We start from the raw sequence: 14,210 nt of genomic DNA on the forward strand, positions 1-14,210 counted from the left end.
CTCTCTGTCGCTCATCGTCTCTCTCTCTCTCTCTTTCTGTCGCTCATCGTCTCTCTCTCTCTGTCGCTCATCCTCTCTCTCTCTCTCTGTCGCTCATCCTCTCGCACTCTCTCTCTCTCTGTTGCTCATCCTCTCTCTTTCTCTCTCTCTGTCGCTCATCCTCTCTCTCTCATCTCTGTTGCTCATCCTCTCTCTCTCTCTCTGTCACTCATCCTCTCTCTCTCTCTTGTTTATCCTCCCTCCCTCTCTCTATGACGTCTATCCTCTCTCTCTCTCTCTCTCTCTCTCTCTGTCGCTCATCCTATCTCTCTCTCCCTCTATCTGTCGCTCATCCTCTCTCTCTCTGTTGCTTATCCTCTCTCTTTTTCTCTCTCTCTCTGTCGCTCATCCTCTCTCTCTGTCGCTCACCCTCTCTCTCTCTCCCTCTTTCTCTCTCTGTCGCTCCTCCTCTCTCTCTCTCTGTCACTCATCCTCTCTCTCTGTCGCTCATCCTCTCTCTCTTTCTCTCTGTCGCTCATCCTCTCTCTCTGTGTCGCTCATCCACTCTCTCTCTCTTTCTCTGTCGCTCATCCTCTCTCTCTGTCTCTCTTTCTCTATTGCTCATTCTCTCTCTCTGTCACTCATCCTCTCTCTCTCTCTGTCGCTCATCCTCTCTCGCTCTCTTTCTCTCTGTTGCTCATCCTCTCTTTCACTCATTCTCTCTCTCTGTTACTCCTCCCCTCTCTCTCTCTCTGTTGCTCATCCTCTCTCTCTGTCTGTCTGTCACTCATCCTCTCTCTCTCTCTCTCTCTCTCTCTCTTTGTCGCTCATCCTCTCTCCCTTTCTCTCTGTCACTCATCATCATCTCTCTCTCTCTGTTGCTCATCCTCTCTTTCTCTCTCTCTCTGCCGCTCATCCTCTCTCTCTCTCTCTCTGTCGCTCAACCACTCTCTCGCTCTCTCTCTGTCGCTCATCCTCTCTCTCTCTTTCTGTTTGATTGTCCACTCTTCAAAATCTTGACAGTTTCACATGTGGAAAGTAGTTCCCTGTAATCCTGTAACATGTTATCACTTTGGATACTTGAACGAAGTTGCTGTTGGAAAATTGACACACCAGATCCAATCGAGCGCACACAAAAATACAACATACTCAAAGATGTAATGGATGCTAGAACACCAGACTCAGTGAGTTCATGCTCCCTTGAGTGATGATGAACTAAACCATAATGAAGGATCATTCCATACAGAGGAAAATCAATTCAAGTCCATATGTGCAATTTGTCACATACTCAGTGCGTACCTGCGTGTCCCAATACACTTGGGTCTTCTTAAGTAGTCCCCTAAATTTCTGTGAAGGCAAGAATTATGGGGCTCGCCAGGAGTAGAAGTTCCAGGGTAACTCCTCTGTCACCTTATTTTTCCCCTGGGAGCAGTGGCCGCTGAAAGCAACTACAGACCCAGGCAAAACTATGTCGCAGAATTAGGAAATTGCGAGATTGCGAGAGTTTTGCGTCCAGAGTTCCAGATTCCCTCTAATTGCTCATTTCTAAGGGACCCTCAGGATCCCACTTTTAATCCCCATTAACTGCACTATCTGCAGTACCGTCAATTTCAGGGAGGCAGAGTTACCAGGACTCACAAGGAGGACCTTGTAATGAGGCACTAAAACGGAACATTGTATGGGGCCTGCTAAGTAGCTGAAACATACCAATGTTTGTTCGTGGTAGACCATCTGATGCCAAGAAATTTGTGCTGCTGTTCGTTGTACGATCTTAATATTATTCCTCTCCATACAGAAAAAGCCGCCAAAGTGCCGCTACACAGGATATGATGCATTGAAGAGATTATAGATGCCAACAAAGGGTTAAATCAAAGTACATGGCACTCCTACAAGATTTGAGTCAACGCGAGTCCTTATAAAGATCTGATAAAAATACAAAAATCTAACAAGAAAAATCTGCAATGCTTTTAGCCAACAAAATACATCAAACCAGCGGAGGGTGAGAGGACCGTGTATTCACCAGGTACTTTAAAGTCACAGACAACTCTGTCTGAGATGCCTGCTTGTTTAAAGAAGTAGCAACATTCATTTCATATTTTGAAGCAAACTGATCTCATGCCAATCCTGCATATTGAATCTCAGGCAAATAAAGGTGCATAATCAATTTTATAGTGAATTTAATGCATGTTTCAAGTTATAGTGATGAAACCTGATTGGTGCAAAATGGAGAATAACAGACAAGTCTTTCTTGAGAACATTGGATGCCTCATCTTTGATTATCCGGCTCCTGATGTCTGAGATCCAAGCGGCGCTGAAACAAATGAACTTTCCTTCAGATTTTTAGGAAAAACTTCTTCCTGTAAAGGAGGTAAGCCACTAACACCCAGATGGACGTGCCCAGCAAACCCTTGGCAAGTGGCTCCGCGTGGCTGGTCCCGGACTTCATTTCCCAGTTGAAGGGGAAATAGCTGCCCAACAGCGAGTGTCCCACATACACGAAGATTGAGTTCATCCCTAAATAAAATAAACATATAATGCTTTTGTTAGATATTATACTCCATTGATTCGCGTACAATGATGATACCAGGGAAAATTTAAAACCAGTATAATATTGGTAAGTATGTAATTCAGTCGCTGTGGCACCATGTTTTTGCCACCCGGAAGTAAGACCCATCTCTCCTACTAGCTCCTTTCTTAGTGGCCTCACTGTTACTTACTTGTAAAATTGCTCCTACAGCAAAGATATCTTATGCAGGGTCATGTCATTGCTCGATTCTCTCTTAACCCTCGAATGCCTGACTGAGGGTGGGGGGGGGGGGGAGTGTGTAACATAATTTTGAAGGCCATTGGCATTCATGGCAGGCCACTGAGCTCAAGGTCAACTACACCAAATAGAGGCATATTTACACGGTGTTAACGCCACCAGACAACACTTTTTCCAGCGTTTGGGTTGATTTATGTCCTTCGCTTTATTTACAAGGCGGCGTTAAGTCACTTAATGTAGCTTAACGCCACCTTGTAAATAATGCCCCTATTCACGCATCACTTAGAATTGAAAGGGGTGAGCAATGGGTGTTGCAGTGGGCGTTCTGCAGCAACACCTATTGCTTTTTGGGGGTTGCCCTATATTTACAAGGTAGGGGATAGCGCAAACAATATTGCCAGGAAATACCTGCTTTTAGCACCTTCGGTGCTCATAACGAGCTCAGCTCGTCATGAGGCACAATGGCGCTGTGCTCATGACGAGCTGAGCTCTCATGACCGTCGCGGCGCTACAGCGCGGGGACAATTCCCCTGCTGTGCAGAGCGTTCCAGGAAAATGGGCGTGGTCATGACGAGCTCAGCTCATCATGAGCACAGCGCCACCGTGCAGTGTGACATGCCGAGCTCGTCACAAGCACCTTGGTGCCGCACGCGGCCCCCTCCCCCCGCGTCGTGGGGGAATTAGCCTTGCGGTGAAGGGTTAAGCAGGCGATACGTGGAGAAATGTTTAATTTCTCCTTGTATTTGCTCTTTCCGTATGTGCTGCATTCTGCAGCACACACAGAAACAGCGAATTGCCTGTAAAGATTGTTTATGTGTAGGAAGCACATAAACAATCCCCTAGCAGCGCAGGCACCCTTGGAACATGGCGCAAAGGTACCTACGCTGGTGCTAGGCACCTTTTTTAGCGCCAGTGATAGGGGAAACGCAGGAGTGCACTGTATTTTTGTAAATACGGCACATCCCTGCGTTTTGAAACTGACGAGCATGGCGTTACCAATTTTGATGTAACACCGTGCTCTGCCAGTTTCTAGTAAATATGCCCCGTCGTTTTTCAAACCCCAAGCCACCTAAGTAGTTTAAGTTTTCATTGCACATCAAGTAAAGAATGGCAGACCTCAAATGTTGTAGACAAAGATTGGTAAATTGTATTCACCTCTTTAGATACCAATACTGGATTATCACTGCTTTAAGTAAGTTACTTTTTCAGTTCCATGATTGAGCGTCTAGAGTTTAATGGGTGGTTTAATGTAATTTCAAGCAGCCAACATGGGAAGGTTAGTGATGGTAATTTTGAATGCACTTCTTTTGTCAATTGCCACTGTGTGTGTAACTAGAACTGCAAGGAATATTTCTACTGTGGTGCTATATGGTACGAATGCATCCTACTACCCTAAATGCATAATACACTTTGGCAGAAAGCCTCTGTGTTAATATGAGAAAACAAGTACCAAAGCACTCCCTAAAACAATCAACATAAAGTGTTTCCTCTTTTCATAACAATCCCGGCATCTTGAAACTCGGGGCAGAAGGGAGATACAGGACACAGGGGGCTTATCATGGTTCTTTCCACTCACATATAATATGATAAAGATCTACAACAGTGGGACGTAATCGGATTCCCAAATAAGGACAACCTTCTTGTTCGACTCTGACACTATATTCAATCCATTACCCCGTAATTAGGTGGTATATTCTGAACAGCAGGACATTAATCCACACAAAAGAGGTCACATCGAAATATACAACTAACAGCCTGATTCATCAAGCCGAAATCGGCTCGCAAAGGGCCAGATTCTGAGAATCTGGCCCTTTGCGAGCGCTATTTTTGCATTTGGGATTCATCATCCCAAATGCAAAAATCGGTAATAGCGATTTCGCTATTTTGCGATGAATTACATTTAAGGAATCTCTATTTGAGATTCCTTAAATGCAATTCATCATCCATTTAAAATTTGCGAATTCGCAATCTCGGCCCGCTATTTACCGCGAGGTCAAACCTCGTGGTAAATAGCGAAAACTCAGAAAAATGCTTTTAAAAGCATTTTTCTGAGTTGCATGTTGCACACACACGTGTCCTTTGGACATGTGTGTGCACAACACCTGTTTAAATTAGCATTTAAGGGGTGCTACAGGGTGTCCTCTGGACACCCCTGGCACCCTTTAAATCGCTATATTTTTTGCGATTAGCTTATTGCTAATCGCAAATAAGGAGTACTCCCCATTTATTAGGAATGAATGGGGAGTTATTCCTTATTTGCGATTAGCAATTTGCTAATCGCAAATAAGGAATATGTAGGAATCGCATTTTTTTCTGCGATTCCTACATGAATCCCGTTTTGCGAGCCTGTAATAGTGATTCCTTATGAATCGCTATTATAGACTCGCAAAACGGGTCTTTGATGAATCAGGCTGTTAATCCTAAAACATATCGTGGCCTATTACTTGCCATCTTACAGTACCATCACTGCAGGACCTCCCTTTTAGCCTTGAAATAGTCACCTGTGTGACGAAACACGTGTCGGCTGTTTTCATGACTGAAATGCAAGCTTCAATGAACAAATACTTGGCTTTTCTCATCTAACTGTTGGATCTGTGAATTGTTATGAAAAATGGAAACACTCTATGGGGATTGTTTTAGGGAGTGCTTTGGTACTTGTTTTCTCAACACAGGAAAGTTACTAAGAAATAAAAATCCACCTGCACTGGTTTCTTAGGATGAAATGGCCAACCTGGACTGTAAGCCATATATTTTAGAATGTTTGAAGTGATATCCATACGGCTGTTTTGCAGATGACAGGCATGGAGCTTCAGCTCTGGATTGCAGCAGTCTGAGCCTTTAATTTAAAGGACACTCCTAGGATTTGCAAGAAGAATAAGTGTAAAGAGTGAATGTGCTATGTCATAATATAAAATGCTACAATAAATTGCTTTTCTGAAAGTACTTGCTTTGACACAACCTTTTCTACACTTTTTGCTCTTTAAACCCTAAAGTCCCCTTGTCTGCCTATACAGTTATGCATGTGCCCTTCAATCATTAGACCATGAAATAATTTCTCTCTAAGAGCAGGCGTGTTAGAAATGACACAGGTTCAAAATAATATTGCTGATATTAAAGACCAGATGAGTTAAACATGCAATTTTATTGGTATAAAATTAAGTAAGGGAGTCTCAAAAGACAACTTAAAATAACCAAATAGTATATGCAGATTGTAGGCAGGTTTAGGTTCTAGCTCTTTCCTCATTGTGTGTAGGATGGAAATGAGGGTCTAAAAGTTCACAAGGACAACATGGATTTCGTGAGCAGGTTGTCAAATGTGATTAAAAATTGCCCTGCATGATTCTGGGAAGCTCTGCTACCTTGCTGTGTGTCAGTTTTTCCACCAAGTCTTTGTGAGCGCTTTGTTGATATGTGAGGGGATCCACGCTGTGTTTTTTGGGGGGCATGTGCAATGATAGGCCTAGGAAAAACTCTAATTATGCGGAGTAAATTTGCATGATTCCTGAATTGCACGTTACGCAGAATTTATGAAATTAATACAAATTTCACATTACGAATTTTTGAGAAATTTTTGAGTGGATCATACTTGTTCACACAGAAAATATCTCGCTGAGGGATTCTTTCTGCTTCAGTCAGTCTCTTGCTCGAATCATATGAGACTTTTTTTTACCTAAAGTGTGTGTTCACATGAAAAAAAGTCACCTGCAAACCACATTTTGATCTAAAAGTTCAATTTGGTGCCATTTTTATGGATTAGCATGACATTTCACGAGTAAAAATGACAAGACTTCGACGCCTTTGAAACCTATTAGCTTTCCAATGCTTGAATCCAAAACCACGGCAAACTGAGACTCACGTTGCCTTTAACGATCAGCAAGAGAGACTATGCCGATTTGAAATGTATGCTTTGCATGACCCTGATTTGAGATCCTGTTTGTTCTTCCAACAGTGCTAACACTAAAGTTCTGAAGTTGTGAGTGTACTTGCAAATGTATCCCCTTAGAGTAAAAAGAGGGCAATGTTAAACAGTAATAATAGTGCTTTGCTCCTGACCACGGTAATAGTGTTTAGAGTCATACCTTTGGCTATGAAGTCGCCAGAAAGTTCTTATTTTCTTAGTTGATCACCATTTCAATTACTTATATTTTCTATAGGAAAGCACTAACTGGACAATCAGCTATTAAGAAATATTAAAATGTCATAGGCAATTCTGAGTGCCTGAATCCCCCGTTACTTTTTTGAGTAAGCCTTGATGTACACTGTCATGTTGACATTAACAGTAAAGTGTAAAGAGATGTACTTAGGATTTTCAAAGTAGAGCCCAATACTACCGTTGTCCCAGAATCGCAGTGGTAAACAACTCCAATTTTACATTTGCAGCTCATTAACCTCTTACTGATCTAGGAACCCAGGAACCAAGGTCTCACAATCAGATTTTATTGACAGGTCTGTTTTAATTTCAATTTTCCCTACCAGAATTCCTGTCAGATTACCCTCTTTTCTCTACCTCTACTTGTTCCCTGCATGCTGTATTTTCTCTGTAAACTAACTATCTTTTATCCATAGAAAAACAGAGTAAACCCTACATACAAAAATATCAATTTCTGTGGGCTCGCTTCCAACTCTCCTGGTAGAGTCTCTTGTGGCATCTGTGGTATTTCTCATGTACCTCCTCAGCTGCTCCTGGGTGAACTCCCAGGATCCACTCCTTTTGTGTCTGTGGTGTTCCTCAAGTTCCTTCTATGCTTCTCCTGGATGAACTCCCTAGACCCAATACCACTCCTGTTATGTCTGTGGGATTTCTTAGGTTCTTCATCCTAAGCCTGAAAATGCTACGATAGGCCCTATGCATGTGGTGACTTAATATCCTGTGTCCCATCCAGCCCTCCTCTCATGTAAGATGATTCAGTTCCTAAGAATATGTTTAATGGCAACTCTATCTCTCCAACGTATCTTCACTGCACTCCATGCATAAGGATAGCAACATGTTCACCATGCATGACTGAAACACACCCCCAAACCTCATGCATTGCACCAAAAATATTTCCATACATACCACATTAGAAACACACACTCTACTAACCATCCAGTACACATGGAGTACCTTTTTAAGCAGCTATTTGAAATCGCTATCGTCTTCGCAGCACTTTCAAAACTGAACTGTTCTTTACAAGGTCCAAATTTGTAGCAGAAGATTTTAACATTGGATACAAGCCAGTGGCTTTTGTCTAGGACCTCATGCAAGAAGAAAATCAAAACGGGGGCATTTTAAATAACTACAGGCCCCACTCTAAAGAGATAGACAAAGGTTGGACAGCAAGTTTTAGATTTTACCCTAAACCAGGGAGTTTGCGCCTGCAGCTGACAGACGCAATCATATCCAGAAGCATCATTCACATTTAAGAGGGCAAACGCCCGTAGCAGGATTGATTACATGATGGTCGACCTAGACCTTTGGCATACAATTGATGACCTAGCCATTATACCAAGATACGACAGTGATCATAATGCGTTGTTCCTGCCTTTAACAGATATTCAGTTTTTGCCTACGACCACTTCCAGGTTGGTTACTACTATAGTCACCTCAAATGATAAGAGAAGGATTAAATGGAGCCATATAGTCTCAAACGAGAATTCTCCAGCGAACATATATGCTGAGGTTTTGTCTGCCCTTTTCAATTTAAGTAACCAGGGCAGTGACGATCGAACTATTAAGTCTACTTTCTTTCACCTTATTACAGCAATTAAGAGTCATTTCACCATGCAAACAGCAAGTATAACCCCTAGAAGAAGGGATTTGCCCTGGTTCAATAAATATTGCATATGGGCTAAGACTGCCTTAATTGTAGCAGTTAAGGGTGGGAGTAGTACACTTATAGAGGAAAGAAGAAGAATTTATAACAAGGCCCAAATAGTGGCAAAGAAAGATTGGAAGGAAGAGAATTGGCGTATCTTGGTTGATGCATCTAGAATGAAGATGGTAAATCATTCTGGCATCTACTGGTCAAAGATTACGTGTACACAGTAACAAAAGAGGATTTTTTCATCCAACCACATGCTTGGGAGGAACATTTTACAAAGGTGCACGCAGCGGAGGACAGTCCCAGTGATTCTGAGGCCATTAAGGTTGATTCAAACCAGGTAGCAGAGGAAAGGGCAGAAAAAGAAGTCTCTTTTACCTTAAAAGACACTGTGACTGCAATCAGCAGCCTGAGAAAGGGCAAAGCCCAGGGATATTAGATAAGATACAGGGAGATCTTTATAAATCAGAACCCATTATATGGGGTCCCATACTAAATTTAATATTTATCACAATAGTGCAAGGAGTGGCTATTCCAAGCACCTGGAAGGGCGCTGACATTATTCAGATTTTTAAAAAAGGGGATAGAGGGGTTCCCTCAAACAACAGACCAATCGGCCTTATCGATACAGGCCAGAAATGTTTTAGTAAATTGATTTTGATGCATCTAAAAACATGGATTGAGTAAAATCATATATTATCTCATCTACAAGCTGGCTTTAGGGAATCCACTAGAACATTAGACCAGGTATGCTCTATGTCGTGTTTGTGGATCTCAAACAAGTTTTTGACTTCATAAATCACACTAAACTTTGGGCCGCCCTGAGGAATCTTGGTGTACCAAATGGGCTACTGCACCCTATAGTGTGTATGCATCAGGATAACTACGCCCAGGTCCGATAGAACCAGGGGGGTGAACTCACTGGGAAGATAAGAGTGTATAATGGAGTACGACAAGGATGTGTCCTTGCTCCAACCTTGTTTACCCTTTACATGAACGGGGTAATTGAAGCTATGTACAATTGTGGGGGTGATCCCCCTAAGCTTGCGGGCAGGCAAATTCCTTCACTCTTGTTTGCAGATGAGATGCTATTAATTGTAAAAACCCCTATGGGTATGCAAAATATATTGAATAGGTTTGCAACAGTATGCACTGACTTCGGCCTAGAGATAAATTGCTCTAAGACCAAATCTATGGCTTTAAACCCCCATCGTTGTTTTCAAAGGGGAATTAAGGTTGGGTGCAGGTATGCTAGAACGAGTAAATTAGTTTGACTATTTAAGTATCATGCTGAATAGTAATTTGACTTGGGCAGATCAAACTCAAAAAAGCACCCTAACATTACAGCTTGTTGATTCAGCAGTGGTTAGGAAACTCCATCAATCTGCTTATCGTCCTACCTCTCCAGTTTTAGAAATTCATCATTGTGCGAGAGGTCTGGGTGGGGCTCTCTATGGAGCAGAATTATGGGGCCTACATCAGACTATGAGCCTGGAACTGGAAGAAAATAAATTCAGAAGGTCATTATTGAAACTGCCAAACTACACACCACTTCTTCCGGCCTGGTTTGACCTTGGTCTAAGATGCATTAAACACATAGCAGCACTGAAATCCATATTGTTTAGGGTTAGAATATGTACAGGTCAATCCCAAATCCTAGTGAAAGAAGCCGTAGAGGAAGTTCTTAACATAAATAGAGTAGCAGGTCGGTGAAGTGGTTTAGAGAGGTGAGGCACTGGCTAACGAAACTAGTGTTGAAGGTGATGTGGGAACACCCTAAGTCCCTGACGAAAGATGTACTACTCCTTATAAAAGCGAAATGTTGGGCCTATGTCCAGGACTCCACTTATGCTATTGCAGCACAGGGCACTTTAACAGGAAGATTTTTAGGTTTCAAATTGACTTTTTTATTTGAGGATATTATGGATGAAATAGAACCACCATACGAACGTTCCCTTTACTTACAATTTAGGTATGGTACTTTACCGCTAAACTACTTTAGAAGCAGGTGGACTCAGGCTACTGTAACCTCGATGTGCCCAGCATGTTCCCTTAGTTCTGAATAATTAGATCACTACATGCTTTTTGTACCTGTTATGTACAGACCAGGAAAAAGTGGATAATACCTTCTTGTAGGCTTTTATCGATTAAGCAACCAGTAAAGGCGCTGCAAATATTTAGATCAGACCCCACAAAGTGGTTGGTATTCGCCATATCACTATTCGCCATATCACGTCACCTGGCATACAAGGTCCAAGTTGCTACCCGTAAGGTAAAGCCTAGCACAATTCAAGTACTGGCACAATAAGCAAATGCTATTATGAGGCGGATGATAACACTTGTCTTTAAAGCTTATAGCCATATGTTTTTAACTTCTCTTTTTTATTTATTCTCAAAATGTTAATCTTTTTATGCTAAGCTGCCTATTTTAATATTGTTTAACGTACTTTACTAGGAAGATTGATGTTCACGTTATTGTGAATTATCTCATTTTTGATCGAATAAAGAACTGCTACAAGGTCCTTTCATCCACACAGGTAAAATTGAATATTTTATATAGTAATCTCCAAGCAAAGCTGCATGTGTTCCATATAGATTGGGCGATATATGTCACAATATTGTTTACAGGAATATTGGCAAATTTTCCCCTAAATATAGTTTACAGAAATATCGACCCATCAGACGTAGATTTTCTAACATTAGTTTAAATGGACCGATATTTTAATAAACAGTATTTAGGTAACAATATCTATGGTAAACAATATGCTGTTTGTACACAGAGTTATCACTGACTCACCTAGCCAACAACACCTTTAGTTAATAAGTTAATTCAGCTTTATTGCACTCATTTAGCCATTTTTCGGATGAGGAGGAGTGGCTTAAACATCAAAGGACGTATTTTAATGACCAGTTAAAATACACCAAAAAGGATATATATTATTTCAGACAAACAGGGTAAGTACACATTTTCATTTGAGTTACAAGGAACAGGCTTCATAGAAATATATCTAACTTAATTACTCAGACTAAACGACAACTGTCCCTGCACCCACCCATCCAATTTTTTTTGTTGCAGTTTTATATTGCACACATTCGACCCAAAGGTATTGGAGCCCTTTACATGACCACCAGTTACGTTACAAAAGGACACAATAAAGTTTTGTTAGGCACAGGAAGAATATGTGAATTTCCCCAGAATTACAGGATGTTGAGCTGACACAGAGACTGGAACCTCTGTCTCCCTCTCTCCTTCGCGCTCTCTCTCTCTCTCTCTCTCTCTCTCTCTCTCTCTCGTGGAATTGCACCCAGTACAAGTCAATGCTATTTCTTCTCTCTCTCTCTCTCTCTCTTGCACTCAGTACAATGCAATACTATTTTCTCTCCCCCCCCTCACCCCCCCCCCAAACCCCAATGCTATTCCACTCGTATTTACATTCAGCTCAAAGTAGAAGATCCAAAACTTTTTGGTTGTGGACTGTGAGTTATACATCTTAATGTTGTTTCAAAACAGAGAAGCCTTTCCCTCAGCAACAGTAAGAAATAACTTTATTCAGGGCTTTAAGTGGGATGAAAAAACTGAGGGGTCTCTCAAAGAGGCATGGTCAATGTAATTAAGGGCATGGCTTAGAAACACAGAAGCTAAAAATCTGTGTTTAGCACAGTGTGTCGCCTGACTTGTGTTTTGCAGTTCTTGTCATTGCATCCAGATATATGAATCAACAAGTCAAATCATACCTACAAGTCAGGACCATTGGCTTTGTCAGCGGTTGCTAGTTGCATAAGATAAATTAGCAGCAACTATGGCTTGTATATAATATTGAGAAAACTTCCACTTGAACCCTGGTGACACCACGACAATGTTGCTGCTTCTGAGTTTCAAAAAGAGAAGGGAAATCCAGAGAGAAAATGACTCTCTTTAAAGGACTTCCCCTGCAACGCTCACCTGGCATGACGTCATGCCGTAACTTCTCCACAAATGAGCAGTGTGAGCAGCGCACATCGATGTGTCTGCTGTCACTGCAGTCCGGAAAAAAATGGACCGCCAGTGCCAGGGCACAAAACAGAGCCCGATAGAGACGCTTTTCCAGGCCCCCTTAAAAAATTGCCGGTGCTCAGACACAATGAGACCCAGCCCACTTAAAGCCCTGACTTTATTGATGAATATAAAAACCTAGCTCATGAAGGTGATGAAGGGGCAGATGTATCGCTTGCCACTCTAGCTCGCTTACAGAGGCCATCAGATAAGCCATTCATGGATTATTGTGAAGTCCGTCCTTGGTCAACGTATCAGATGGTACCCTGAGACCCAAAGAAAGAGCGATGAACTGGTGGCACTCATGTGATATCGTGAATTCCCCATGCCAAGTAAATAGGCATCAATCTGTAAAATTAAAACCATGTTGAATTAATGAGGTCTGGATTAATAGTTGACTAATCTGAGAAGTAGAGGTAAGGAGATCTTTCTCAAGGGCTCAGTCCTCCCCTGAAGTAGACTGGACCCGTCAACAAGGACTCAGGCCAGGCACATATTAATGCAGGATAATGCTGAACAGCACAGACCTCAGTCGATATTTTTGGAAGCCTGAATGTCCTCTCAGAACTGGCCTACTCTGCTCAGCCTCCTACCTCCTCCCTCCTCCCTTCACCCAGGACTAAGAGAATGCAATTTTCTGAGGCTCTGAACATTAGAATATTGGTGCATTGGTATGTATCCTCTTCAGCCTGTACTCCTAAACCGGTCTCCGGCTAATTTAAATGATGGCTTAAGGGCTAGAGTGGCCGTCCTTGAAGCTGGGGAACCAGGTTCAATTCTGGCGGGAGGCTCAAACATCCTGGGATTCTGGGCAAATCACTTAATCTCCCTATGCCTAACAAAACAAAATGAATGTGTCCTTCTGTAATGCAATTGGTGCTCATGTAATGCACTCTGAGTACCTTCGGGTCGAGTTTGCGCTATATAAAGATTGCAATTAAAAAAAGGGCAGCACTGCAAATAATGTGCTATAATATATTATGTTGTATTGTGATTTAGATAGCACGTACTTCTGCTCAAGAGGTGGTGTGCTTTGCATGTGCAATTTGTAGTAAACTGGCTCTATCAGTGACACGTTGGTAGCAGTAGCAACAGTAGCAGCCGAACGTGACCGGTGAAGAGATACACCATTCTCTTCTCTGCTCCTAGAATCCTCAGTCTGGATAAATGGCATCCCTGCGTGGAGTCCGTGGCTGTCAACCCCTCTGTTAAGGTCACAGACATGCTGTGATGGCTGGTGATGACCACCACTAATGCGGCGTTCCCTAAAGTATGACGGTCCCAGGCAAATTAGGCTATAGATGCATGGTTCTAAAAAAACCAGCTACATTTTAAGAGGGGGCTCAAGTGCTCTTAGAAAATAATGAGCATACATTCCTGGTGAATATTGGCAAGTATTTTTGGCTAAGTTGGGGCCAGTATTGTCTGGCATAGAGTAATAGGGCTAAATTATGTCACAAAAGGATAGACATTCTTTTTCGGACAAAAATACATTCACTTGCAATTAAGTCTATAGTACAACATGCTGGAATGCATTCTGTGAAAAACCAAGATGGGTCTTTATTTTTTTCCACAATGCCCTGGAAATTCGTTCACTATATATATAGATTCCTTGGAAAAACATGATGGTCAT

At 42.0% G+C, this 14,210-nt stretch overlaps 1 protein-coding gene across 1 annotated transcript in view; it reads right to left on the reverse strand.

The window, feature by feature from the left end:
- Positions 1 to 2,139: 2,139 nt before the first annotated feature.
- Positions 2,140 to 14,210, reverse strand: part of LOC147711708 (heparan-alpha-glucosaminide N-acetyltransferase-like) — a 1,547,073-nt gene continuing 1,535,002 nt past the window's right edge. The window contains exon 18 of the mRNA XM_086920225.1: positions 2,140 to 2,493. Within this exon, the coding sequence (XP_086776351.1) occupies positions 2,312 to 2,493 (182 nt within the window). The 3' untranslated portion in view covers positions 2,140 to 2,311. The remainder of the gene's footprint in view (positions 2,494 to 14,210) is intronic.

Source organism: Lissotriton vulgaris, chromosome 5, assembly GCF_964263255.1.
Source record: "Lissotriton vulgaris chromosome 5, aLisVul1.2, whole genome shotgun sequence".
In the NCBI taxonomy this organism is placed as follows: Eukaryota; Metazoa; Chordata; class Amphibia; order Caudata; family Salamandridae; genus Lissotriton; species Lissotriton vulgaris.